This window comes from Trifolium pratense, linkage group LG6 (genome assembly GCF_020283565.1).
Source record: "Trifolium pratense cultivar HEN17-A07 linkage group LG6, ARS_RC_1.1, whole genome shotgun sequence".
Lineage (NCBI taxonomy): Eukaryota > Viridiplantae > Streptophyta > Magnoliopsida > Fabales > Fabaceae > Trifolium > Trifolium pratense.
In genome coordinates this window covers 17,188,803-17,215,530 of record NC_060064.1, presented here as the reverse complement: position 1 = coordinate 17,215,530, position 26,728 = coordinate 17,188,803, and the positions used below count along the sequence as shown (strand labels likewise).

Here is a 26,728-nt window from a genome sequence, read left to right as displayed (position 1 = left end):
TATTAATTTATTTTTTTAAAATCTGAAAACACCAAACGTGTTTGGTTTGTTTGGAAAAGAAAAAAATACTGAAACTTGTAAAGGTTTTCTGAAATTAGATTAGGAGTAAGAAAAAAAAAACAGTAGATTAGATTGTTGTGTGGTTGTTCATTCTTGAAATAAATAACAGAGGGCAATTTATTTAGTTTGTTTTCATAGATGTAAGAGAAGAAAGGGCAAAAGAAATCAGATGGAGAAGAAGAAAAAGAATAAAGTCATGAAACACATAAAAGTGAATGAGTGATAGATGAAGCCATGAAATGAAAAGAGTTACAATAGGAAGCTGCTGAGCCGCTGCTGCTTGTATCAATTTGGGAGATGAAAAGATTAGTATGTTATATAGTAGACTTTTAGGGTTTGATTATAGATAATGGATTGGGCTTAATAAGAAGCCCATGATGTTTTTTTTGTTATTTATTTTTAATTTTAATCACTACTTTTTTTATGGATAATGGAGTAACATTTTATTTTTAACTTTTTCTTAATTACTTATTATATTATAATATATGTATCTTTTTAATTGAAATATTGTAGTAAAAAAATAAAAAATTACTATTATAGATTTATATTGTCTAATTTTTAGTCACAAAAATTTATATATTATTTTGACGCATGAGTGAATTATTTTAAAATTTATATATTATTTAAAAATATATATTTAATTAAAAATGGTCCGACCCGATATAATATAATAAACAATTTATATATATTATATATACATGAGTGAATTAAACCTCTTATAATATAATAATTAAAAATAATATTTAATTACTAGTTAACTCCTTTCACATTTGAATATAGTGTAATGTTTGCTTTAATATTATTTTATATATTATTAAAAATATTTAAATATACTTATTTAATTAAAAACGGTCCGACCCGTTTGAACCCCGGTCCGACCAATTGAACCTTGAACCGATGAATTCGCCGGTTCGATGACCGGTCCGGTTCTGACAACATTGCTTACAACACAAATAACAAACTAACTAAATTGTAACTAACTTCTAAACTTGAATTATTCCTTCAATAGAGAAACATCATATTTTCTCTTTTTTGCCAACATTTTCTTTTTGGTTTCATTCCTTTTATTTTTTTGGCCAACATTTTCCTTTTCGCCAATATCATATTATCGTATTCCACTCAGAAACAAATTGCAAGGTTGGTAATTGCAGAGATGCCAACAGTACTTGTTTTGCACCAACATTGAATGAAAAATATAAAATTGTGAGTGAGAATGCAAACAATGTCAAATTCCAAGAAAAGAAAGAATAAAGAAACTACACCGAAATTAAACTAAATCGGACAAATACTCATAGTAAAAAATATTAGCATTCAACAACACTCAAAATTGATGAACAGATCAACATACCAATTACCTTCAGAATAAAAGTGATACACCACGCCCTCCAACTATAGCTCATGCATACCAGTACTACAAGTCTTCACGACTAAATACCTACCAATGAGACGGCCACTACTACTCGAAATTCCAACCTTCTCACTTACCGCAACCCTTCATACAGTCCAGATTACTCCGCCATATACACAGTACACATCCCAACACTTTAGCAAAGCCAACTACCATTCACCATCACTCCCAATGATAACATCATGACACCCTGCTCTCCCTTTGTTATATAGTAACATAGATGTACTTTACCAGCAGCGGCATATAATATACTAAGATGGTGCATTTGTAGACATGTAAAGTTTAAAAAAATTGTTGACAACAATAAAAGTTTAAAATATTAAACGCATAAAAGTAAAAAATGTGGAGTATTATTGACCAGTAAACTTGACGCGATTTTAAGTTGGAGATGCCCTATCTTTTTCACTTATTTGTTTAAGCAAATTTGTTTAAGCAAATTTTACATCCACTAATTTATTTTTCTTAGTTTACCAAGTTCCCTCAATAGGCAGGTAAAAAGTTAAATTTCTTAGTTTAAGCATATGTTTAGAAATGTTTTTCAAGTGAAGCTACGTCTGGTTACAAGCCACACTATAAGCCCTTTTCACTAGATTCAACTGATAAAATGAAGACAGAAGGAAAACTAAAATAAAATCCGCAATGCCATTTAAAAAGACAGTGACTAAGATCACTGTAAGGCATGAGAAAACAAAACACAACTACAATTACATAAATGAAGGGAAAAATTTAAATTGGAAATCTAATGTTGCTATTTTAAAGGAAACAAAAACAACAAAACTCTTAACATCAGATGTCCTGTCAGTGCCCTAAGTAGCATTGCACAGCAATAATAATAAAAATAGTCCTGACTGATAAGATAATGCGCCACCTCACTAAGGTAAAGTTTTCATTTACGTAAATCAGCAGCTCCATGTGCAAAATGACATCTTTCTCCAAAAGTGCAAGATCCCTTTGTAAAATTCTCACACAGTTTTGTTTTAAAATTGCTTCCATGATGACCAGGGGCGCCACCAGGGCCTCCTCCTCGTTCTCCTCCTTGGGATGTTTTAGGTGGTGCAGACATTTGCAGGGTCAAAAGTAAATCCTTCACCATGTTACTTGCATCCTTAATTTGTTCAAAAGTTCCCTCAAGTTCAATGTTCCTAAGATTTGGATCAGCTTCATGCTCTCGAATTGCAAGTTTGGCTCCAGTTTGGCGACAGATCTGTTTTGAGTTCACACCACCCTTACCAATGATTGCTCCAGCCAGAGAAGCTTCTACACTGATCTTGGCAGTGGCATTGGCCCCGAAGCTGGTAGTTGGACCAGGAGGGGGCTCCATCCGATGGCCACCAAAACGACCTACGTTGGGTGGTCCCATGCCACGGTGATCATCAAATGACAGAGCAACAGGCTTCCCAAGTTCCCATTCACCGTGGGCGAAATGGCATTTGTCACCAAATTTGCAGCCTTCAGCAGTATTAAACTTGTTACATATGCGGCTTTTAACAGCAGATGGTGCGGACCCATTGGGTACATGTGGTGGGGGTGCAACATTTCTGGGTGCAGGTGCTGCTGCAGGTGTTAGATTCATCATCTGGGCAGCAGCATTATAACCACCAGGAACATGGTGCAAGAAGTGGCAGCTCTCACCAAAGGGGCAGCCAGAAGTGCTGCAAAACAAAATATGGTTCGATTAGATTATATTGAATCATTACTAAGTACACACAAATGTTATGTCCACCCTTATCCCCTATACCTAAGGTGCACATTGAACTAGTATCCATGGATAATTTGATAAGATAAACATACATGAAGAGAGAAAGGGAACAAGGGAATGTTAATTAGGATAAACAACCATTCACAGATATACTGTGTTTTATCCGGTCATAAACTCTGAACTGCTAAGCTCACAGTTCCAGAATAGTCAATCCAGATCTAAATACATGAAAAGGCTTAATTCAAACAGTAAGCTCCTGAAAGGAAAACATACAGCAAGAACACTAGGCGAAACAGTATAAAGAGACATGGGTAATATGGGACAGGTCAAGCAGGCCAACTCTGAAGGATCACACAGGACACCATTTCAGCAAAATATTGCAAACCATTAGAGAAACAATAAGAGTGTGGACTTCGGTCATTTGTTTGGTCATTTGTTTCATAATCGAAGTTCAATAAAAGTAGAATCTGGGATAGAACAGAATTGTTTCCAGTTCAAGTTTATGGATGACCAAAAAAAATTCTCTCTTTTCTTCAACAAAAATACTATGATGTGAAAATCTACTATGAGCTGAAAGCTTTGATGTTAAAACGATTAAAGTGGTAAGTAATTAGTTAGGCTGAAAGGTAAACATGATAGTGGTCTCTGTCCCAACTATTGCCCTGCAAAGTGATGTCTTTTAAGTAGTATTCTGTTAATATACCACTAACTGTTTATTACTTGTTTAGACCAAATAACAGTGTGTACCTGTATAAGAGCTTCATATACCCAATTAATTAGCAGAATTGCACAATTTAGTTTTAAGCAATTCAACAATTAATTATTATAAAAATTATGATGCTATTAAAAGTAGAAAATATGACATATTTCAAAGTATATTTATTTAGACAGGAATAGATTATAACCTGAAAAACTTGGTACATGGCTTCGATTTGCTTCCTACACCAGTTGATAAGGACTGCATTTCTGTTGCAAAACATTATTACTTATTCTCAGTTAACATTCTCTCGTTTATTAATCTCTTACACTATACTCAAAAGCTATTAACAATTTTTAACATATATATACTTACATAACTTTTAGATTTTTTTTTGAAAAAACATAACTTTTAGATTTTTGTTTTCAGATTTCATTATCAAAGATAACAAATTTTTTTAAAAATTGAGGCAATAACTATTAATTTAATTATTCATATTATATTAGGGTTTCCATTATCCATCCCCAACTACTGAAACAATTCAACGACACAATTGAATCCTCAATCAGCATCATACCATCCATTAAAGGGTATCAATTTAAAACTTTTTTAGTGAATAATTAACGAATAAAATCGGAAGAACTAAGAACAACTTCTAATTATCTAATTACACAGATAAACACGCAAATTCAAACAAGCAAAAAAAAAAATCCTAATTTACTTGAACCCTAAAAATCATACAAATTAAGAGTATAAAACAACATAAAAAACAAATTAAAGCGAGCAAGTAAGAAAAAAAAACAAACCTTGTCTTGATTTCTTGAATCCACCATTGGTGTTGAATCCATGTTCGGGTCTTCCTCTTTTGCGAATATCCATAGATCGAGATCCGGGACGAAGAATGGGAAGAACGAGAAGAAGATTCCGGCAACAAGGGAGAGATCGATAATGAAGATTCGGTGAAGAAGGAAGAGAGTAAAACCCTAACCCTAACCCTAGCAGATAGAAAAGAGGGGTTTTGAAAGAGAGAATAAGGATGAAGGCGGTGGGTATGATAAAGAGAGCGAAAAAATAGAGAGAAAAAAGAATTAAAAACTGGGAGTAATTTAATTTGTAATGTTACAGCGCTATTGTCGTAACTAGGTGTGTATTTAAAGGTGAGGATTTTTAAAATTAGGGTTTTGAATTTGCGCTCACGTGATTCACCGCCTCACTCACTCTCTCTCACATGACTTTATATTTTTTTTTTTTTGAAATATTTGATCAAATCTTTAAATAAATTCTTATCTAATCATTAGTTATATTTTTGGGTAAATAATTTTATCATTAGTTATATTTTTGAGTAAATATTTTTTTTGGTCAAGAAATATTTTTTAATCTTACATCAATCCTTTTTGACACAATCTTAAATCAATCCTAACAAATCAGATATACTTGTAAAAAAAAAAAAGTAAATATACGGTAACTTTCATTCATATTTAAATTAAAAATATAGTGGTCTCATAAGTATAGCTCAAATTGTAGCAACTAAAGATATTATTGGAGTAAATCATTAGGTTTGGTCTAGCGGTGAGAGATTTGGATAGTATGTTATAGGTTATGGGTTCGATTCCAACTCATTGTAAAAAAAAAAGAGATATTATTGGAGTGGCCAGATTCGAACCCGAATTCCACATTTTCTCTACATTTAAATGTTCGCCGTTAGGCTACTTGACAAAAAAAATTAAAAATATAGTGACTGAATTGAAAATTAAAATATTACATGATAAAATTGCATATACAATTTTATGCATAATTTTTATCATGGTAATAGTCGACTATCATCTCATTAAGAAAAAATTATTAAGGTGAAATTAATAATGTCAATTGTTGAAGATAAAATTACTACTAGTACATATGAGAAGGATACAACTTATATTTCTAGATATATATATTTTTTTACGGTATTTCTAGATATGTATTAATAAAGGTTATTTAATTTGTATGGTATATAATTTATATATTAGATATATATTATGCTAATATGTTATTATGCTAATATGCATATATGTTTATTACATATGCTTTTCCAAGTTTTGGTGTGGGAGTTTTTTATTCTAATTTTACCCTTTAAAATATTTTATTAACAACAACAATGAATTGGTTCAAGTGGTAAAATTTTTGGTCCCCTTCAGCATGTGATCAGTGGTTTCATTCCTGACTCATGCTTATAAAGAAAATTCGGAAAAATTCACGTTGTGTGTCCTACACGTTTCCCGACAGAGATTAATCATCGCTAATAACGGTGGAAACTTCGTACCAATATCATGGTAACTAAAAAAAATGTTAACATTTTTGTCATTTAACTCATTTTTATTCTTTAGTAAAAAAAAAACTCATTTCTATTCTAGAAAATCAAAATATATAGAATATTTAATAAGTAAGGTATGTGATTTATTTATTAGATATATATTAAAATTTTATGATTCTAATATTTTATGCTTTTCTAATATTTTTATGATCCAAAAATATTTATTATATATATGAAACCATTATGGATAATACACGTTGGATTTTAGCTAAAGGTAACAACTAACAAGATCAACTTTTGGACTCATGATTAGAGTGGTGGCAGTGGCACACTGGTGCAAAATTTGAACATTTAATCCTGCAAATCCTAACTTGCTTCAGTCACATTATTTCACTGTGCAAAATTTCATTGTTGATAATAATTGGCTCATTCCTGAGAATATTCAACTCACCTTTCCCTGCAATATTGCCTTTATCTTCAAAATGTGGGCATTCCTTTTGATAAAGAAGACCAGTTAGCTTGAAAGCACAATACTTCTGGCCTGCTATCATTGAATGATGCCTATCAACTTGAACTCAGATTTTGGTGTCTTAGATGTGTGTAACAAAAGTTGGAGCCCTCAGCGTAGATTGGTCATGATAGCTGTGATTCTCAACACTGTCAACTTAATTTGGTTTAGCAGGAATAATTTGAGGTTCAATAATGTCAAGCCTAATTGGAATTCAGTCATCTCTATGATCATTGCTAATGTTTCTTTTTTATAGTAGTATAGAAAATTATGTTTAATAATTATTTAAAAAAATATATGTATGTAATCTTTGAAATTATATACTTTCTAATTGATTTTTTTTTTTTTTATTGTTTTTTACACTTTAAATTTGATTTACTTTTTTAGTTTCGAGTTGCATAGCAGCACGTTAGGGATCATAATCCTCTATTATTCTTCTCCAATTTTGTGTCATGCACCAATCAGAACGGTCAATCAATTATACTATGTGTTGACTGCTAACATTCGATGGAAATCAATAGCCAAGATCGTACAATACCATTCAGTGGCCGCAGACGATCTAAATCTGCACTTTAGCTTGTATTGGTAGTCAATTTCAATGCTGGTATGGCTTGAGTGGAGGTTGCACTACTACTAATACTACGAAATACAAGAGACAAACATTATAACGTAGATCATGATCATTTGTGAAGATCATATGCAAGACAGTTTTATTTTTGTTAGGGGTTATATAACTCTCATTGATAAATGTTCAACACATATTACTGTCAAACTATCAATATGATCATTCCTAACTTTCATAATAATCTAGTAAGCCACACACTCACAACCAATCAATTCAATCAAGTGAGATATTATTGCTAATTCCTTAACAATACATAAGTTCAATGGGATCAACTCATCAGTTGAGTCCAATTGAAGTATGCCCAAGGCACAAAAATATCATAATGAACGCAACATCATCACTTTTGAGAAGCCGATAAAAATTAGCAGTAACTAACTAGTGCCATTATCTGTTCTTTGACAGCATTAACAAGCATATGTATGCACATAAACTACTAAATCTTGAAATGAGTTTTGTATCCTAGACGGGCTAAACAAAATTTGTAAGCCATAAACTCATGCAGAATGTCTGTACTCTGTACATGATAAATTTGTACATTATAATAACTCCATAAGTTTCAGTCTTCAACTATTCCATCAGTTTCTGCAGGTACTCTAAATCTGTGATTGACTATTCCTATTTGGCATCAATTCCTCCCCAACAACAGAGCGAACCATAATCTGAGAATTATGTAAAATAGTAGAAGAATAAATGACAAAAAAATTAGCTTGAAGTTTCACAATTTCATTCAGCCAAAGCTTATAGAGTACAGAACCAACACATAACATATATTAGTTGACAAAGAATCCCCCTTTCTGTTTGCATCTAGTTGAAAATCATGTTAACAGAAAATTAAAAGAAGACAAATGTATACTTAAGACCAATAGAATTTTAACATACCAGCTATTTTTAAATCTCACTCCATAACAATCATAAGATTCATAACACTGAATAAAACCATCAAAATGAAAATGCGAAGGTCTAAGAGATAGTATAAAGCATAAACAACTTCAAATAGATTGTTATGAACAATTAAAGATATGGTTATTCTGCATCTCTCAAAAACATTAACTGTCACAAAAAGTCACTTGATTGAAAAGGTATAACAACTCCACTTATAAAATTCAAATAGAAGAGCATTTGTCAAAAAAAAAAAGATTCATATAGAAGAGCAATAAAGTAATGAAGTTATAACTTGTAATGGACAAACAAACATTCACAGATTCTCCCAGAAAGTTAAAAGCTAATTTAAGTCAGATTCTTTACACATACCTTCCAATCATTATAGTCAAGTCGGAATACAAAGTGGCTCAAAGCAACATCCTTAGAAGTAACTGATTTTGCAGCAGGAGCATTCCTAGGCGCTGCCAAAGTACCAGTACACAAAGGAAATATCTAGTTAAAATCAAGAACAGAAGTATAATAAAATTTAGAGGGTTAGAATAAGCATTTTCAAAGTGGCTTACAAACTAGGTGACATCCAGCCTTGTCCACTTTTATTTCAGCTCGCCCATCTTTGACTAAAAAAGATAAAGTAAATAAGTTCTCCACCGTTTGTGCAAAAGAGTTCCTATTCAAAACCAAATTTTCAAGCTTGACAAGCCTATTCTTCCTTAAGATGTTAAACATAGTTAACATATTTTTATCAGTATCATTTCTCTCATTCTTTGAACCTTCAACAAGCTGCAAAAGGATTTAATGCAAAAAACAAAAAAACAAGATTAGTTATCATGATTATAACAGATACTGTATTACACATTCTGAACAATAGCATAGAGCAAATTCTAAGCTGTACTGATTCCATTCTTGACTTAGGTCCAAATCTTTGACTATATTACAACAAATAAATGGGTGATAAACTTACTGCTCGAGATTAGTTGAAAATTGAAAACAATGGTGGATGGATGAATCATTAATCATTAATCTCTATAACTCAAAACATCCTTTGAATACCTTTTATATTTTGTCTTACATTTGTTTCATAGCAACCACTGCATATTCAAAGAAGAAGTTTTACCTGTTCTGGCCGTGCCAATTCAGTGGGCTTCAGACTCCTTTTTCGGTAAACCCTCCTCTGCTTTAATTTAGCATCCATTGGGCCAATCCTGAAGAAGCAAAATTGGGGGAAAAATAATATTCAAAGAGATAATTATATTAGGATAAACAAATTGCAAGACAAAGATTCTTGTTGCATGGACATTACACTGTAGAACAGCCATATCCCCTTCCAAAAACACTTGAAACTGCAACTCCAATGTCATTCCAAGCTATTGAGTTTCTGCTGCAATCTTCTCTGCTAGTACGTTTTCCACCTCGTTGTCCGAATTTTTCAAGAATGTGAGTGACAAAGGCTGAAGGAGTGAGTCCACCACTAGAATGAGCTTTCACAGACACACCCAAGGATTTGGTTATGTCCAGAAGAGCCTGTGCATCAGCTACTTGTTCTCTCGTTGTTGTGACTGAAAATAGACAGAACAGTAAACCAATATATGTATGTATGCCTATGTATATATCCTTAATTCGTCCATTAGAAAATGTAGTATATTCATGCAAGAAATAATGTCGGATTCGAATCCAATGGGTGTATATTGCTGAATATAACTACACATTACACACAATTTGAATGATACTATTACAACTTATACATTTTAAGAGTGTTTTGGTAAGCTATTTAACCAAGTCTATACCTGCGAGCACGCGGCAGTGCCACTAATAAAAGAGCTGAGAAGCACAAATGGTTATTTTGGCTTTGCCATGGAACCTACCATCATAATTTTCTCTCTCAATATGGTCTCTTATCATATCTATAGATCTCACATTTCAGAATACTCACAAAATTTTGATAATGAAATTCATTTCATTGATGAGGAGATCACATAACACTCTTTGCCTATATATGAATCATCTCCCTCAATATATTTCGGTTCTAATGGCAATTAGTTCAACAATTAAAAAATATTTGTAATGCAATGAGTTGACTTATCAAATTTGAGTCTTTGAGCTTTCATTTAGGGCCTGTTTGGATAAACAACTTATTTTGCAGCTTATAGCATAAACCTTTAACACAATAAGTGCTTATATATAAACTTGCATAAGCTATTTTTATAGAAAAAGAAAAAATAAAGATAAATTGTTTATATATATGCTACGAGCTATTTTCGTAAGCTATATCGGAGAGCTGATGAAAATAAACTGAAAAAAATTATGAAATTTGTCATAAGCTGTTTTCATTAGTTCTCCCAAACATTGTCACAAAATTTATGTCAGTAGATAAGCCAATCCAAACAGGCTCTTAGTTTATATATATATGGCATTTTATTAAAACAAAACATACTTTGCATTTAAAATTTATTCCATATGAAACTATTTCATTTAACCATCAAAACATATGCATTTATTATTTTTCAACGTTTCTTTTTCCTTATTTAAGCAATTTTACTCTCACAACTTGATTCTCTACCCTCCAAAGTAACAAGTTGCATGAGTTAGTTATAATGTACACTTTTTCACTTTAACCTCTTTTAAACGGCTAAGATTGTATGATGAAGTTCACAATTTCACTGAAATCCGAGAAATTAAACCATAATGTGAGTAATTAAGATGACAGAAATTAGATACCTGACTGGTGTAAGTTCTCAATTTCACCGATGATCGAACCGAATACTTCAGAGTCAGTTTTTGCAATATTCTCCCTTTCATCTGCAATAAGCATAACAATAATCAATCGGCCAAATATCAAACTAGTAGAACGCAGTAAACACTATTGCCGAATCAGAAAACTAATACGCATATAAAACTGAATCAGCGTTAAGTAAAATTGAATTACCACCGTTAATCAAGTTCTTGACGGCGAGGTAGCGAGAACGGAGATTTCGTCGGCCGTGAACAGATTCATAATCAACGTCGTCGTCGGAGTTATCATCAAAAGCGTCATTGTGAATAGGAATATTCAATTCGCGTTTCACCATAATGATGTGATCAATGTGTGATTTAGAGATGAAGTTAGTTAGTTAGCGATTGTTAAATAGATTTATGCGTGAAAAGGGAAGTGATGAAAAAAGCGGCAAGAGTCTTACAAAGGAAGGTTGCGTTTCGAGGAGTACGTTGCAAGTTTTCAAATGCTCCATATATATATATATATATACCGGATGTTTTCTCTTCCCACCTGTCGTGAATCTTTTATACCCTCAATATTCCAATTTTGCTCTTACAGAAATAGGTGCTTGGTTAGAAGTCGGATCAAGATGCCCTGCAGTTGAAAATCACAAAGTTACATGTTGTTTTAGATCTTATCCGTTCATTTCAGATCGGTCGGTTCATATTGCATCTATACAAAATCAGTCCAAATCAATCTGAACCATTCAGATTAGATCGGACGGTCCTGATTTAACACAGCGTGAAACTGCGTGAAAAAATTATTGCAGGAAATCCTGTTCCTTAGAAGTCCAATATTTAAATATGTGATCCTTAAGCTGTGAGGCTTTTTAGTGAACTTTCTTCATGGACTTAAGTGTTGTGTTTGAAGGAGAGGATTGAGAAAGTGAGGTTGTTGATGGCGAGGAAAGAGTAGGGTGGATTGGAATGGAGGACAACGGGTGTGATTTTGCTGTGTTATTGATGGATGAACATTTTTTTTTTTTATAAAAAAACATAATAAAAGCCACATCATTTAAGTGAAGCTATATGGCGTCCTACATGGCATTTGTCGTTTGCCTAATAACTCAAAGTTAATAGTAGAGATTAAAATTGGAAACGGAGAAAATTAAAGGGACTAAAAATATAATAAAAAAATATAAGGACTATTTTTGAAAGTCCATTAATATGTAGGGACTAAAAATATTTTTAATCCTTGATTTTATTGCGATTTCGAAGTTGACTGTGAAAATGGCTACCTATAAATTGAGTTTAGGTGCTCCACCGAATCCTGTGAATGAAACAACAAAAGCTGAAAGGACTTCCATCAAATTAATGTGAAAATCATTGTAAACATCGACTCTTTAAACGTGACAATGTCAAGAGCCCCATTTTAATAGATTTTTAAGCCACAAGACTCTCTCACCTTTTAGCCGAACTCTTCTTCTTACGGACTTTTAAGTCCAAATACAAGAGAATCTCCTAGTAATAAAATTAGTATCTACCACTAATATTTTAGGATGTAATTGTCGATACATAAAATCTATGAAACACATATACAGACACCGTAAAACAGATATGTCAGCATTGATAAATTTTTTAAAAGATAACATAATTCAATATAATCAATATGTGGGTATCAGAAACTAACACATATCGAAAACTGAAAAACGTCTTCGGTCAGAAGTGTCAGTACTAGATAGTTTAAAACTAATGAACAACTTTCTTAGTAAGCAAGTTAGAGTCCATGCATATATTTACATATACAGAAATTATGCTAGCTCATCTAGTAAGAAGTCAAATTTCCTTACTGATCCCAATATGGCTAACAAGTGGAACTTAGTCATCTTCATGTAACAATATTCCAAACTCCAAATGTGCTTATTTTCGTAGTTTACACTCATCCCTATCTTTTCTAATTAATCTTGGGAAAACAAGAAGAATCTTGGGCACAAAAAGAAACACAAAAAAACAAAACATGTCTGAGTGTAAATCTTCAGGATCAAGTATAAATTCAAAACTATATTGCTCTGACAATCCAGCTAAGATAGTTTGAATTTTCTACTAGTACATTTTTAATCTAATTAACTCTAGTACAAAGTTTTCACATGTTATCTGAAAAACCATGGAAGCATTAGGCGAATCCGAAGGTGGAAAGCCAAAATTTTAATAATTGTGAAAGATGGTGACAAAGTTTAAATGATTAGTCATGTTAAATATTAATAAGGTCTCTCCACTCAGGAATTTCATCAAGCTAAACAAAACTGATCTTGGATGAACATTTAAATTGTAATTAATTTAATAAAAGATCTTGTAAAAAAGAATCTAATAAATGATACTAACCATTATTTTGATTGACTGATGCTATATGAACATGAGTTTACAAAGTTTATTTGGTGTTGCGTGAGTTGATATCTGCGCAACTGAATAGACTAATCTCTTAAGTCGGATAGGACCACAATAAGTAGCAAAACTCTCCCTCAATATTTAACACCGTGACATTTTTAAGATTGATTTCGAACTCACGACCCTTGATTAAACTGGAAGAGACCCTGTGAATTTGAATCCATGTACTCTATGAGCATGAATTCACAAGTTTGTTAGTCAGATTCACGTGTCCAATCACATGAATCTCTACAAAATTAGTTTGATTATGCGGCACATGATCAGCACCTTCCATGTTTCAACCTAGTAAATTACTACAATGTGAAAAAGTACTATGCATTTTTCTTTCCTTCACTTTCTTTTTTCCCACCACTAGTATCTGGTCCACTAGACCGCTTAATCTGGTTTGGAGTCAGTTCTAGTAGCATCAAATGATTTCAACTCCCTTCCAATCACAGTTGCAATGTATCAAACTGTGATCTCCTTACCAAGTCCAACACCAATTACCACAAAACCAATTAAGTTGGTCTTTCCTTTGCATTCTTGTTAATGCTGAAAAAACATTAGTCTTATAGTTAACCGAAAACTAACATTATAATTAATTAAGCAGCTACCCTTTTTCTCCTTTTAGAATATATGATATTTAATACCAATACAAGTTATATGGTTAACCACGTGCAGAAAGCATGCTCCATCATTTTTCATATAAATCTCATCCAAGTATTCAAAACTCTTCAAAATCATAAGTATCCATTTTACATCTTAGCATGTTTTCTGCTTAACCTTAAAAAAACTTTCTCAATTTATAATGAAGATCACTAGCTGCAGAGTTTTTGCTGTTGTATTGACTTTGGTTCTGATTCACTTTCTTCTCTTCTCTTATTGCTGTATCCACCATGAACAAAAGTTTTCTAGAAAGATAAATTTGCAAGTATCAAGGGAGCTTCTATCTTCATCTTTTGCAACAAGTATTGGTAAAATAAGCGGAAACAAGAATCAGAATAGGAAAGTTGTGGAACAAAGTTTGAGGATAGCACCACCAAGCATTCCAAATCCTACTCAAAACAAGTGAGACTGAAGTACTTGTAGAGATCTCAGCAAGGAAGAATTCCAAATCTCTGTGTTTTGCTCTTCTTGTCTGTTTTCTTATCTTTTTGCTTATATAATATATAGTATAGTATACTATCTAGATTCTCACATTTTCATGGTTATTATTACCTCTTGTATGGTTCATGGTTTTAAATTGTAATTATGGTACAATTCTTGCAATTGTGGCCTCGACTTGATTATGGAGGCTCCAGAGTTCTTCGAGTTGTGGCCGCATTTGAAATTGGGGACCGCAATTTAAAACCATTATATTTGTAATGTTGAAGCGTTTAGAGAGCCTTGGATGGAAGAAATGTACATAAGGACTAGAATTCACAATAAAAATAGTGTATTCAAATATTTTGCTTTGCAAAAATAGTGTAATAAAATAACAGGCTTCAATTGATGTCAATTTTGATGATTGATTGTTGCTTCTTCATTCGAGAAAGCATTCTCTCCAGTGTGATTGAGATTACACAGGAGGGATACTTGAGAGGCATTCACAGGAGACAATCCAGTCTCTCTTCATTCCATTCCAAAAATGAAATCAGTTGGATTATAGTATATTTTTACTCAAAAGAAAATGAAAATAAGAACTAAACAATCATTTTTTTCTTTCAATACATCAAACACTCGCTATACACTCACTATAATCATTGAATATGTCTGTCGTTAGCGATTTTGATCCTCAAATGTGTTATTCATTAGTTAATTTGATCATCAGATTTCTCTTATGTGAGTCAATTCAATCCACGAAATCATTAACAAATGCCATACTCAAATATGCTTATATAATTTCAATACAAACATGCTTATATAATTTCAATACATTTAAGTTAAGACTTAAGACTATATATAGTGATGTTGCCTCACATATTTAGGAATCAAAATGAGGATTTACTTTAATAATAACTCTTGTTTGTATTTCCTCTATAGTAGCTTGAAACATAGTTATGGGCCTTCACTATCTTCACTCGTGCAGCTAGCACTCACATGAACTAATTTCTACTATTTGAGAACATAAATTATTGCAATTTTTGGCTTACATGGTTGGCCTTGGCTAGTAAAGATGCATGGCATTCAATGATGCTATGGTCAAAAATGAGTCATAAGAACACATGGAAAAGTAAGTAGTGCACGTTTGGTTGTTGGATAGTGAGTTCTGAGTTGTTTGAACTTGGAACATCTAGCCTATACCCCCACACCACGTATAACTTTTAGGTATAAAGTTGCCTTTACAGCTAGAAGGATTAGAAATTCTTGGAGGTGATGTGAAACATTACTTGGATACGTAGAAAATGAGGTTGGCCTGGCCCATCATTAATCAAATCAAGTGCAGAAAGAAATGTGTGAAGGGTTGAAAATTGCTTTTTAAGCCCTGCCATATTCCTCCCAGGCCCCCCAAATTGACCGGTTTACCCTTGAAATATTTCGGTAGGTACAAACCAAAACAACATAACTTCGGTAATTGTGTACCGAAGGTATGTGACATTAAGCTAAGGCCAGCATTATAAGCAGATTCATCACAGTATGACATGATTTCGGTACTTATCTACCGAAGTGAGCGTTTGCCCTTAAAAAATTTTAAGTTCGGTAAATACGAAGCGAAAACGCTAAACTTCGGTCCGTATCTACCGAAAACGTCAAGTTTCGGTTCGTATCTACCGAAGTTGCCCTATATAGAGCAGATGACAGAACCTGTCATGTCATAGCCTCTTCTACACTCAATCCGGATTGTTGCGCCCTAAGGCGATTTTGGGAGCTTTGGAAGGCATCAAATCAACGTTTCTTCACTCATAGAGGGATCCTAATCTCATTTGGAGTCATACAAAAGGTAATCTTTGCTTTAATCGGTTTTTTTTTTCAATTTTAATGGTGTTTCTATGAAATATGTTGAAAGTATGTTACTTAATGAATTGGGTTTGATAGATACACATTGAATAAAACATGTATGCTGATTGGGTCTGATTATATTGGTTAATATGCATAGGTGTTGGGATGGGGGAACCTCTGGATGAATTGAAAACAAACATTGATGAACCCGACTCTGTTAATGTTGTCGAACATGTCATTGTTCAACCTAATGTTGTGGAACTTGTCATTGCTCAACCTAATGTTGTGGAACCGGCCGTTAATGTTGTGGAACCCAGTGATAATGAGCATAAAGTTGACACGGGAAAATATTTTTATGAAGCACCGTATTGCAATGAGCGAGATGAGTTGATCAAATGGTGTCGCAAATCGCGACAGCAACATGTTTCCCAAATCCGGGCAACAACGACAACTCCTTTGGACCACCATCATAAGATGTAACTGGTGGTTCTGATACAGGTGGTGGGTTTCTTCCCTGTGTTGTTCTCGGATTCTTTTTACGTGATTTTTTTTCTGGTGGTGGTGGTGTTTGTTCTTCAGCAACTTCCATCTCATCTTCCACATCATCAGCAACTTCCATCTCATCTTCCACATCATCAGCAACTTCCATCTCATCTTCGACTTCCTGCTCATCTTCGTGTTCAGACGCCTGTTGCCCTATGTCCACTTCATGCTCATCCTCAAACTGTTGTTCCTCCACATTATCATCTTCAGATTCAGGCTCTACAATAACACTTTTCCCCTTAGTTTGTCTTGTGTTTCTATGTACCTTCGCAGCCTCTCTTCGTGCAGAGCCATGTGATCTACTTTCCCTTCCACCTCTTGTTCGCCCAACATCATCTGTCATTCCTATAACAAAATACACAACAATAATCAAGAACATTCCTATAACAGTAAACAATTTAAAAATACAACCATTCCTATAACAGTTACTAAATTCAATTGCACACTTACTCATTCAGGCATTTTATCAAACACTTGGTGCACATATATCAAACAACCAATTCACAGTTACTCATATCAACAAATCTACACAATCAATCTCATTCAAGCATTTTATCAAACACTTGGTGGACATAATCCAAACTATGAATCAAAATTTTATGCCATAAATTAAATTAACATCCCAAATCGTGGAATCAACAACACAATCAAGAATACAATCTAAATATAATCCAAAACAAAAGCAATTCGTGGAAACCTAAGAAAACCAACAATACAAGAGAGATTAGTTTGAAAACTTACTTGTTGGTGATGAATGATTTGTTGTCAACGAATTTCACCTTGTTCTTCTTTCTTGCCTTCGAATTTGCGACCCTAAACCCTAGAGAATCGCCCTTCCACCTTCAACACTTGTGATTATCGTAACTAATGAGATGTTTTGTGTTTAAAACTGTATCTCACGTCCTTTCGGCACGTATTTACCGAACCACAGCGTATTCGTCACGTAATTACCGAACCCAAGCGTGTTCGTCACGTATTTACCGAACGCAATTGCTTTCGGGTTGTATTTACCAAACGAAACTGGTTTCAATTGCGAGGGTATTTTGGAATTTTAGGGGGGTTTGAGAGCAATCCATGGGGCTTAAAAAGCAATTTTCTGAAGGGTTTATCAAAAAAAAAAAAAGAAAGAAATGTGTGATCAGATCCTCACTTGTGAATGGAAAGGTCCACTGAAATCTTGGGCATTCAAAAATAAAAAATAATATAAAGGTGACATCGACATACCTCTTGCTCTTGTTGGAGAAGATGGTGGTGCCAATCAAGAATAAAAGGTATACCATGACGGCGTAATTCCGGTACATATTCATGCTGACCTCATCGTCGCCCAATTCAGCTTGACGCGCATTAGAGACGCGTCCTCAAAATAGGGGCTTCCGGTATATAAACCGTGCATGAGGCTCTTTGGCAAGTGTAACTTCCCGGCCAGCGTTTGCGGGAGATGCTCTAATGACCTCCACCATCAAGTCAACGACTTTAGATCTGGTCATGATGTCGGGGTGGTCCAGGAGACGTCAGATGCAACAGATATAACACGTCATTTAGTGTCACTATAATCTCCTCGACATAAAGATTTTTTTTTTACACATCCCCGACAGAAAGATGAAAGCTATTGGTCTCGTCATGCCACATCTCTGCAAGAGCAGACAACAAGGCCGAATCAAGAAATAAGTAACCGGTGCTGGCAAGGTCTGCCAGCCCGGTGGCTTCGATGGCATCATCAAACCACCAAAGATACGAAGTAACCAGCTTGTTCAACATTTTGTTGTTGCCGACACATTGAAGAACCAGACGATCTTGCAAAAAAACATAACAGACATATAATAAAATAAATTAGAATCAAATAATTTTTAATCAAATAAAAAAAAAATTAAATTGTAATTTCTTTTTGTAATTTACATGTTTGTTGTAGAGAAGTCGGGCAATATGGCTCCCGTACAAAGACAATACAGACTCATGAGAGGGGAGTCCTAAAAACTCATCAGGCTTAGGCTGAGCCTCCTCCTCCTCCTCCTCCTCCTCCTCCTCCTCCTCCTCCTCCTCCTCCTCCTCCTCCTCCTCCTCCTCTGGCTTAGGCTGAGCCTCATGCATCTCAACATCCTCTTGCTCCTCCTGCGGCTCCTCTACCTCCTCCGAGTCAGGATGAGCCTGCTAAACACGAGCCTTTGACACCCACTCTCTTCTAGACGAGGTGGTGGTTGATTCCATATTCCTCTAAAACGGCCTAATAATTTATTTATTTATGAAGCAACAAAACAGTAACAAAAAATACATGATCAACAAATATGGATAAGGGAGAATAGAATGAACAAAAATTATTGATCAAACTCAAAGCATAGTTCATTAGTTAACTAGTGAATTGAAACAATTCCAAGAAGAAAAAGAACGCAAAAAAAAAGATGTAAAACTGAGTCAATGTTTACTAACCTCTTGTTTGTTGGCTTTAATCTTCACTTGTGAGGGAATTTATTTTTTATTTTTTAAACTGATAAGTATTGTAGATTTTTCATTTGACTCTGATCAAGTGAAGACATAATTTGAGTTCTTTAAAGAACCCCAAATTGTTGCACTTGTCTACCCAATGATGATTTGAATTTATGCGTAAGTTCATTGATTTTGTAAAAAGTTGAATTTGCAATAAAGTGATCAACATTTAGATATTTTTACCCTTCAAGTAAATTTGATGTAAAAGTTTATCTAAATTTTTGAATCAAATGCGAAAACTACTATTTTTTACTTTTAGTCAAACCAAAGTTTGGAGATAAAATCAATTTTACCCGTCAAAACCTATCGTGTGTTTTTTTCATTAAAATCACATTTGATTAGACAAATCAATTTTGATTGATTTCACTGTGAAACCAAACATACATCAAGCAGACATGTGCATAGCGTTCATAGGAGAATTTCTCATCAATAATATATTGAATCAGTTTGTTTCAAGGATGGTATTGAGTTTTGTGTTATTCACAAGCCATAGACCTAAATTATCTAAAAATTACAACCAAACAAGTGCTATTTAAAATCAACACTATACAAGATTTACGTTGGCCTTAGCACTAACCTGTATGTATGGAACATCAGATGGCCAAGTATTACCATCTTCTGTTAATGACAACTATGGAACTTCCTTTCTGGATCTGTCCCCTAACCCAAACTTGGCCAGTTAATACAGGATTTTTCGGGTCCTCGATGTTATATTGTCTTTACATCATCATGCAGCCAATTTAGAAAGTACAAAAATTGGTCAAAAAGAAGAGATATCAGAAAATCAGTTATAAGACCAGGCATTTCTGGAAGAATCCAGTTTTGCACTTTCAATGGTTTCACTGATATTTCAAATTCAACCTCATGGCTCCATGACTCGTCTTGGTTCTTGAAAAATCTTACCATGTTACTAATTGCCAATGCACACCCAACAAAACCTGTATCTTTTGAAGGATCATGCAGAAACCTTACCTGCAATTATGATACTTGGTTATAAATTATGCCACCTTTCACACAATACTTCACAAATACTGTTCAGGCCATATATTCATCCACCATGTGGACTCTAAACAATATTTATAATTAAGGGTATGATTGGATTGACTTATTTGAGCTTATCTACTGACATAAGTACTTGTGAGACTGTTTCGGAGAGCTTACGAAAACAGCTTATCACATGTCCATGGGCTGTTTTCAGCTTATTTCCATAAGCTCTCTGAGATAGCTTATGAAAACAATTGGACTTTATTTTATTTTTTGTTAATGAAATAGCTTATATAAGCATTTATAGGCCAATTCTAATATAAACAAGTCTTCCAAGTTGTGCATGGTGCACAAGTGGCGATTTATATTGTAACGAATACGAATTTTACAAAATCCATCGTTCGATTGATAGTTTATATCATATAGATCATCTATAAAAATTTTGAATTTTTTTGAAAATGATTTGATATGTTATTGAGACCCATCAAAATTAACGGTATTCAATAAAAACCCATAAACCGTTAATTTTGATGAGTCTCAATAACATAGCAAATGATTTTCAAAAAATTTCAAAATTTTTATAGATGATCTATATGATATAAACTTTCGATTCAACGGTGGATTTTGTAAAATTTGTATTCGTTATAATATAAATCACCACTTGTGCACCATGCACAACTTGAAGGGCTCGTTCATGTTAGACAAAGCCGCATTTATATAACAAGTTTTTATGCCATAACTTGTTTATCCAAACAGGTGTAAATCACATGAATATTAACTTAGTGGACATCAAAATACAAAAAACTATAAAAACCATAAAGAAGTGAATTATAACTGATAGAAATAACTTTTGTATTTATATTAAACAATTTACCTCCAAGGGTATATAAGCCCTGACTCCAAGGTCTAATATTTGTTTGAGTTCACCCTCAGGTCAGCTGTATACATGTTAACATGTAGATGTCTCCCATAAAAGCCATCAGAGACATGCTGCAAGTTAAAAACTTTTGGTGAAAGTAGCAGGAGCACCCCATGATGTGCTTATCAGTCTTATGCTGTGGTTGGTACCAGAAATCATACCCAAATAATGGACTGTGTCCAGGTTTCTCCCATCTAACAAATGTAAAGCATGATTCAAACTAATAAATGAGAAAATAATCCGCTGAATAACAACCATTTCTTAAATATTTAGTTTCATATAACTGTTGCCAAAGATGCAAAGCAATATGTCAAAAAATGTGATGCTTTAACGCAATTATTGAATGATGTTATACAAACTTTTTTTTAGTTATATTGTTTGTTTCATTTCTAATCATCAAATTAAATGTGTTTAGTTTCACAGTTGGGGGAGCTAAAAGTGATTCGAGACACATAAAATTGATTTCGATGTTTGGGTGATCCAAATTCATCGTTAAAAAAGCACAAACTATTTTATGTTTATTTATCATAATAAAAATCACTTTTTTTAAAAAAAAATCATCTATCTAAAATTATTTTCGAGAAAAGCAACTCAAAACAGCTTCTCATTTGAAACAATTTTTAGAATATTTTGAGATTCACATTTTTCTAAAATTTGTAACAACTAACAAATAGATGAAAACTCTTAAAAGTGGCCATTTATAAAACAAAAAGTGGTAACAAATGGGCTCATATAAGTTGAATATCTTTAGTAACAGAAATATTGAATTAGTGATGGAAACTCAGAGAAACGAATGAAATATGGTTTTAGGTAATTCTGTCAGTAAATTTAGTAACGAAAGGTTTAGAGAAGGATCTCAATTTTTTTTGTCTCTAATATTAGTCACTGATTCAGTTTTGTCTAGCAGTACCAAACTATCGTGCATGAGTTAGAAAGCTCAATTAATCTTTGTAACAAAGTGTAAAGCTCATGCATCACCATATAATATTTCTGTGCTGAATATAAGAAAATTCAGTACCTGAGAGCTGTGACATAAATGAGAGTCTCTTTGGGAGCAGACATGGCATCAAGTGGAGTAACATAACCAGGTCCTGTTTTGCAGCACTCATCATGCCCTTTGCTTTGTTGCTTCATTACACTTTCTCCTATCTCACCATGATCCAACACTACCACATCTGTAGCCATCTCTTCTCTTTCTCTCTGAAATTTTCACTTCACAGAATTTGCTTTGAAAAATACAAGAATAATGAAATGAAGCTGTCTGTCACTAACTGTTACAAGTCACATGCAATGACAAAATAGGAAGAACAAAAATCACACGTATTTGGTTTTATCAAGACTCCACAAGTCACACTAACATTATTTCTCGATTGAAACAAAAACCAAAGGTTGGATCATGGTCATGAATGTTACAACTTATATGACAAATATTTATTTATATTAATTAACATACAATATATATTAATATACACAGAAAATTCTCAAATGCTCCACAAAAGTTCCTCCTTTTGTATGGGATAGATATAAAATCATAGACCAACACAGATTGTCTTAACTTGACAAGATTTTCCATTGAACCTGAATTGTACACTTGTTTTTGGAATTTATCGACTTCAATGATAGTAGGAAAAAAAAAGAGTCATAAAACCAGATCAATTCTCTTACATTCATGGAATCCATTTAATAAATGGTATTTTATCAATAACAAAAACTTTTATACATTCAGTTTATCTTCATAAAATGTTATCATGTCAGTTTAGTTAAATGTAAGTTTTGAAGCCTATGTCAGTTTTCTTCATTTTTGTGTCCTATCATATGCTACAGATTTTAGAAAATAAATGAACTGAAAGGCTGCATTCAAATAACACATCGGGTGAAACTCTTGACAAAATGTGTTATTTTGGAAACAGAAATTCTCGAAATCCATTGTCTCCTTCGTTTGTGGATAAGTAGTTTATAATCATTTCTGTAGTGGTAGCATCTACAGAAAAACCTTTGCCTCTCATCATTGTAAGGTATTTTATTGACCTTGCAGTCTCTTTTTTCGTTAACAGGCCTTGGACAAAGACATTGTAAGTGCAGCTATTAGGCATGCAGCCATTCGCTTCCATATTCGTTAGCAAGTCTTCAGCTTTATCCAACAGTCCTTGTTTAGAGAAACCATTAATCATAATGGTATATGCATAAACATTAATTTGCAAACCTTTAGCAGGCAAAGATGAAAAAAGTTCACACGCATCATTCAGTTTTCCGGCACCACACATTCCATCCAGTATAATACTATAAATCACAATATTAAGATTTAGATTACTCTTCTCCATTGCCTTAAACAATGATAATGCCTCGGAAAGAAGTTGACCTTTACACAGTCCATCCAATATAACGGCACAAGTTTGAAGATTGGGAACTTGACCGTGTTTGCACATATTTAAAAAGAGTTCTTTTGCAGCTAATGGTTTGCCAGCTTGACAAAACCCACCGATGAGAGTGGTCCATGTGACAACATCAGGAGTGAATCCAACCTTAACCATTTCATCCAAGAGTTGCATAGCCTTATTAATGTTCTTAATCTTACACCATCCATGAATGAGCGAAGTATAAGTTACAATGTCTGGTAAACATCCCCTACTAACCATTAGTTCTAATACTCTTGTGGCCTCATTCATTTGATTTTGCAAACAATATCTATCAATCAAAGAGTTATAGGTAAAGACATCCGGTGCTTCCCCGGTCAAAATCATAAAACCAATTACACTTTTCGCCTGTATAATTTTACCTTCTTTACATAAAGCATCCACTAAAATGTTAAGTGTTTGCAAATCAGGCATCATTCCCGTTTTCATCATCTCATCCAACAACGAACCAACCTCTTTCCAACGTCCGAAATTACAAAGACCTTGAATCAAGCAAGTGTAAGTAACAAGATTAGGTCGAATACCCTTTCTACTCATTTCCGAACACAAACCTAACGCCTCGGATACCAATCCATCCTTGCACAAACCATCCATAATTGTACTATAAACCACCACATTAGGTTTCCAATTTCTTTCTTCCATCTTCCTTAACCACCCAATAGCTTCACAAGTTTCCCCCATCTTACACAAACCATTAATCAACACCCCATAAGTCTTAACATCGGACCGATACCCCATCTTTTCCATACAATCAACCAACTCCACAGCCCGACCCACATCGCCTTTCACACAAAGCCCATTAATAAGAATTGTAAAAGTGACAACAGAAGGCTCAAAACCAAGTTTAAACATAGTCCCTAATACAGAAAACCCTAAAGCAACCAACTTTAAATGACAAAGTGAATTGATAACAATGTTAAGAGTAAAAGTATCAGGCTTTATACCTAAAGAAGAATGCATTTGTTTAACTAAGGATATAGCAGTTGTGTAATGTTTCATCTTCACAATTAACCCTAACAACAAAGTAAAATCTAACACAGAAGGTAAAGGGTTCATTGTAGCCATGATATGAAAAAAGTTCAAAGCTTGATCAATGTTGTTGAGTTTACCTGACTTGCAGTGGTTTCTCATGGAATTTAAGAAATGGGTTTTGTTGTTATGTGAGTCAATTTCATAATGAAGGTTTGTAGATTTGGTGCAATGGGAATGAGAGTGAAGTGGAAAAGACAAATAGAAAGGAGAGGTTGTGGTTGTACCTATGTGGTGAAGAAGACGAAAACGAGAGAGAGAAGAGATTCTACGAAGCATTCAGATGAACTGTGATACTAACATGGCGAAGACGGTGATGCGGCGGACGGTGTTGGTCGACGGCGGAGGCAGAATAATAAAAGTAGCTATAGAAACCGCAGCGAATTTAAAAAAAAAAAAAATCCATATAATATAATGCTAGGATGGACTACCTTCATAAGTACTTCATCGTGGACAAATGATCTATCAAATATAAATTTTACGAAATTTATTGTTGGATTGACTTTTAAAATATTTTGAAAATAATTTGATATGTTATTGAGACACATCAAGATTTACGTTATTTAATAAATCGTTAATCTTGATGTGTCTCAATAACATCTCAAATGATTTTCAATTTTTCTAAATTTTTTTTATGGATAATCTATATATATGATATAAACTTTCAATCCAACAGTAAATTTTATAAAATTTGTATTTCTAATAATGTTATTCATGACCGGTCCACCATGGACCACTTGATGAAGTGGTCCATATTAAAATTTATATAAGTGAATGGGTTTATTTGATTTTTTTTTTTGTCAAATGGGTGTATTTGATTTAGCTGCTAAAAAAATGTCTTGCTAACAAAAACTGAAATTTAAAGAAATTTTTTATTAAAAACATTGAATCATTTCAATTTTCAACGTGTTTGCTATACACATTTTTATAAATTTTTACAAAAACTTACTATATTTTTCGGTGATTTTTATAAGAAATTTATAAGAAACACTTTTTGTAAAGAATTTATAAGAACACTTTGAAAAAAATCACACAAATCAAATGATTCTAAATTATTTTTTCTTCCAAAATTCACCTTGGATTAACATGGGAAATATGTCGATCTAATTAATGCACTAGCCTTGAAATGAATGATTTACTTTTATTTAATAAGGGTACAAATGAAATTGTGTATTTAATAAATAATAAATTTAAAGAGTATTTTTTATAAAAATAATCAATTTTTTTTGCAAAATGTTTCTTATAAAAAGGACCGAATAAAGTATTTAAGATGCTTAAAGAGTGCTCTGAGGGTAGCCGTTAACATTTTCAAAAAAAGAAAAAGAAATTTTTATTTTTTTAAAAAAACCTTGGCATCCAGCCCTAGGACCGACTAATTCATGGGGACCAATTCCACCGCCCACTTGCGGGGACCCCATTTAAAGCCAGAGTTTTTTGCTCTGTATGGACTTAGCCCACCGAAATTGGCATCAGGGAGAATCGAACCTGAGACCTTGAGAGGAACATACTCCAATGACCCAAGCCAACAAGAAAAAGAAAAACATAAAAGCAGTTTTCACCATGCAATATTGAGCCTGTTTGTTATAGATTTTTTAAAATAGATTTTTATAGTGTTAAATAGTTTCGTGCAAAAAATTTTTACAAAGAATTTTTTTATAAAATCTTCAAATGAAAATTTGGTTTGAATAGTTATTCTTAAAATGTTATTTTAGGTATTTGATAACTTTTATTGAAACTTTTTTTAAATATCAAAATTCCGAAAAATCTCTTAATTTTGAAGCTATTTCAAATAAATTTTCATAAAAATCATTTTTGAAATACAACTTTTTGAAAAAATTGTGATTTTGACTATGTTTCGATCTTCAATAATGTGTGTATATGTTATATGATGTCAAAATTAGTGTTTAAATTTTAAAAAAACAAACGTATAAAAACTTGTAATATTTTGTAAAACGATTTTAAAAAATCTATTTTAAAAAATACAAAGAAAAAAATCTATTTTTTTAAATCTAAAACAAACAGGCCCTCTAATTGTGTGATTTTGGTCTCCAAGGTTAAATAGGTTAACCCCTCAAGTTTTACCCTTTTGCATTTGTTAGTCTGTCTGTCGACCTTTTTGACTTAAAAATCTTATGTGACATTTAAAAAAAATTAA

At 33.1% G+C, this 26,728-nt stretch overlaps 4 protein-coding genes and 1 pseudogene across 5 annotated transcripts; all 5 read right to left on the bottom strand.

Moving 5' to 3' along the window:
- Positions 1 to 2,113: 2,113 nt before the first annotated feature.
- Positions 2,114 to 5,012, bottom strand: LOC123891603 (zinc finger CCCH domain-containing protein 14-like). The gene is made up of 3 exons (XM_045941507.1): positions 4,671 to 5,012; positions 4,073 to 4,133; positions 2,114 to 3,120 (listed from the first exon to the last, which is right to left on the bottom strand). The coding sequence occupies exons 1-3, from the start codon at positions 4,741 to 4,743 to the stop codon at positions 2,355 to 2,357; spliced, it is 900 nt and encodes a 299-aa protein (XP_045797463.1). The 5' UTR covers positions 4,744 to 5,012; the 3' UTR covers positions 2,114 to 2,354.
- Positions 5,013 to 7,499: 2,487 nt separating this feature from the next.
- LOC123889802 (non-structural maintenance of chromosomes element 4 homolog A-like) lies at positions 7,500 to 11,431 on the bottom strand. Of its 2 annotated transcripts, none has more exons than XM_045939299.1 (7): positions 11,093 to 11,431; positions 10,885 to 10,965; positions 9,470 to 9,725; positions 9,284 to 9,371; positions 8,733 to 8,949; positions 8,539 to 8,630; positions 7,500 to 7,946 (listed from the first exon to the last, which is right to left on the bottom strand). In XM_045939299.1, exons 1-7 carry the CDS (start codon positions 11,232 to 11,234, stop codon positions 7,881 to 7,883), a joined length of 942 nt encoding a protein of 313 aa, XP_045795255.1. In that variant the 5' UTR covers positions 11,235 to 11,431; the 3' UTR covers positions 7,500 to 7,880. The 2 variants fall into 2 exon arrangements, with proteins under 2 accessions (XP_045795255.1, XP_045795256.1); XM_045939300.1 differs by having other exon boundaries at positions 11,096 to 11,351.
- A 3,289-nt stretch (positions 11,432 to 14,720) lies between these two features.
- On the bottom strand, positions 14,721 to 18,762 carry LOC123889801 (acidic leucine-rich nuclear phosphoprotein 32 family member B-like). The gene is made up of 2 exons (XM_045939298.1): positions 18,643 to 18,762; positions 14,721 to 18,539 (listed from the first exon to the last, which is right to left on the bottom strand). Exon 2 carries the CDS (start codon positions 17,198 to 17,200, stop codon positions 16,595 to 16,597), a length of 606 nt encoding a protein of 201 aa, XP_045795254.1. The 5' UTR covers positions 17,201 to 18,539; positions 18,643 to 18,762; the 3' UTR covers positions 14,721 to 16,594.
- An 835-nt stretch (positions 18,763 to 19,597) lies between these two features.
- Positions 19,598 to 22,315, bottom strand: LOC123891838 (annotated as a pseudogene).
- Positions 22,151 to 24,948, bottom strand: LOC123889800 (putative pentatricopeptide repeat-containing protein At1g12700, mitochondrial). The gene has a single exon (XM_045939297.1). The coding sequence runs from the start codon at positions 24,850 to 24,852 to the stop codon at positions 23,026 to 23,028; it is 1,827 nt and encodes a 608-aa protein (XP_045795253.1). The 5' UTR covers positions 24,853 to 24,948; the 3' UTR covers positions 22,151 to 23,025.
- Between the last annotated feature and the right edge of the window lie 1,780 nt (positions 24,949 to 26,728).

What these genes read in the sequence shown, in the direction of transcription:
- LOC123891603 (XM_045941507.1), bottom strand. Translation starts at nt 4,743, where the DNA reads ATGGATATTCGCAAAAGAGGAAGACCCGAACATGGATTCAACACCAAT. An exon ending in ATTCAAGAAATCAAGACAAG is followed by an intron (nt 4,134 to 4,670) that starts GTTTGTTTTTTT and finishes GTTTTGCAACAG; the next exon opens with AAATGCAGTCCTTATCAACT. An exon ending in CCATGTACCAAGTTTTTCAG is followed by an intron (nt 3,121 to 4,072) that starts GTTATAATCTAT and finishes TTTGTTTTGCAG; the next exon opens with CACTTCTGGCTGCCCCTTTG.
- LOC123889802 (XM_045939299.1), bottom strand. Translation starts at nt 11,234, where the DNA reads ATGGTGAAACGCGAATTGAATATTCCTATTCACAATGACGCTTTTGAT. An exon ending in AATTGGCACGGCCAGAACAG is followed by an intron (nt 8,950 to 9,283) that starts GTAAAACTTCTT and finishes ATCCTTTTGCAG; the next exon opens with CTTGTTGAAGGTTCAAAGAA. An exon ending in TTGACTATAATGATTGGAAG is followed by an intron (nt 7,947 to 8,538) that starts GTATGTGTAAAG and finishes CATAATTCTCAG; the next exon opens with ATTATGGTTCGCTCTGTTGT.
- LOC123889801 (XM_045939298.1), bottom strand. Translation starts at nt 17,200, where the DNA reads ATGAGTAAGTGTGCAATTGAATTTAGTAACTGTTATAGGAATGGTTGT.
- LOC123889800 (XM_045939297.1), bottom strand. Translation starts at nt 24,852, where the DNA reads ATGCTTCGTAGAATCTCTTCTCTCTCTCGTTTTCGTCTTCTTCACCAC.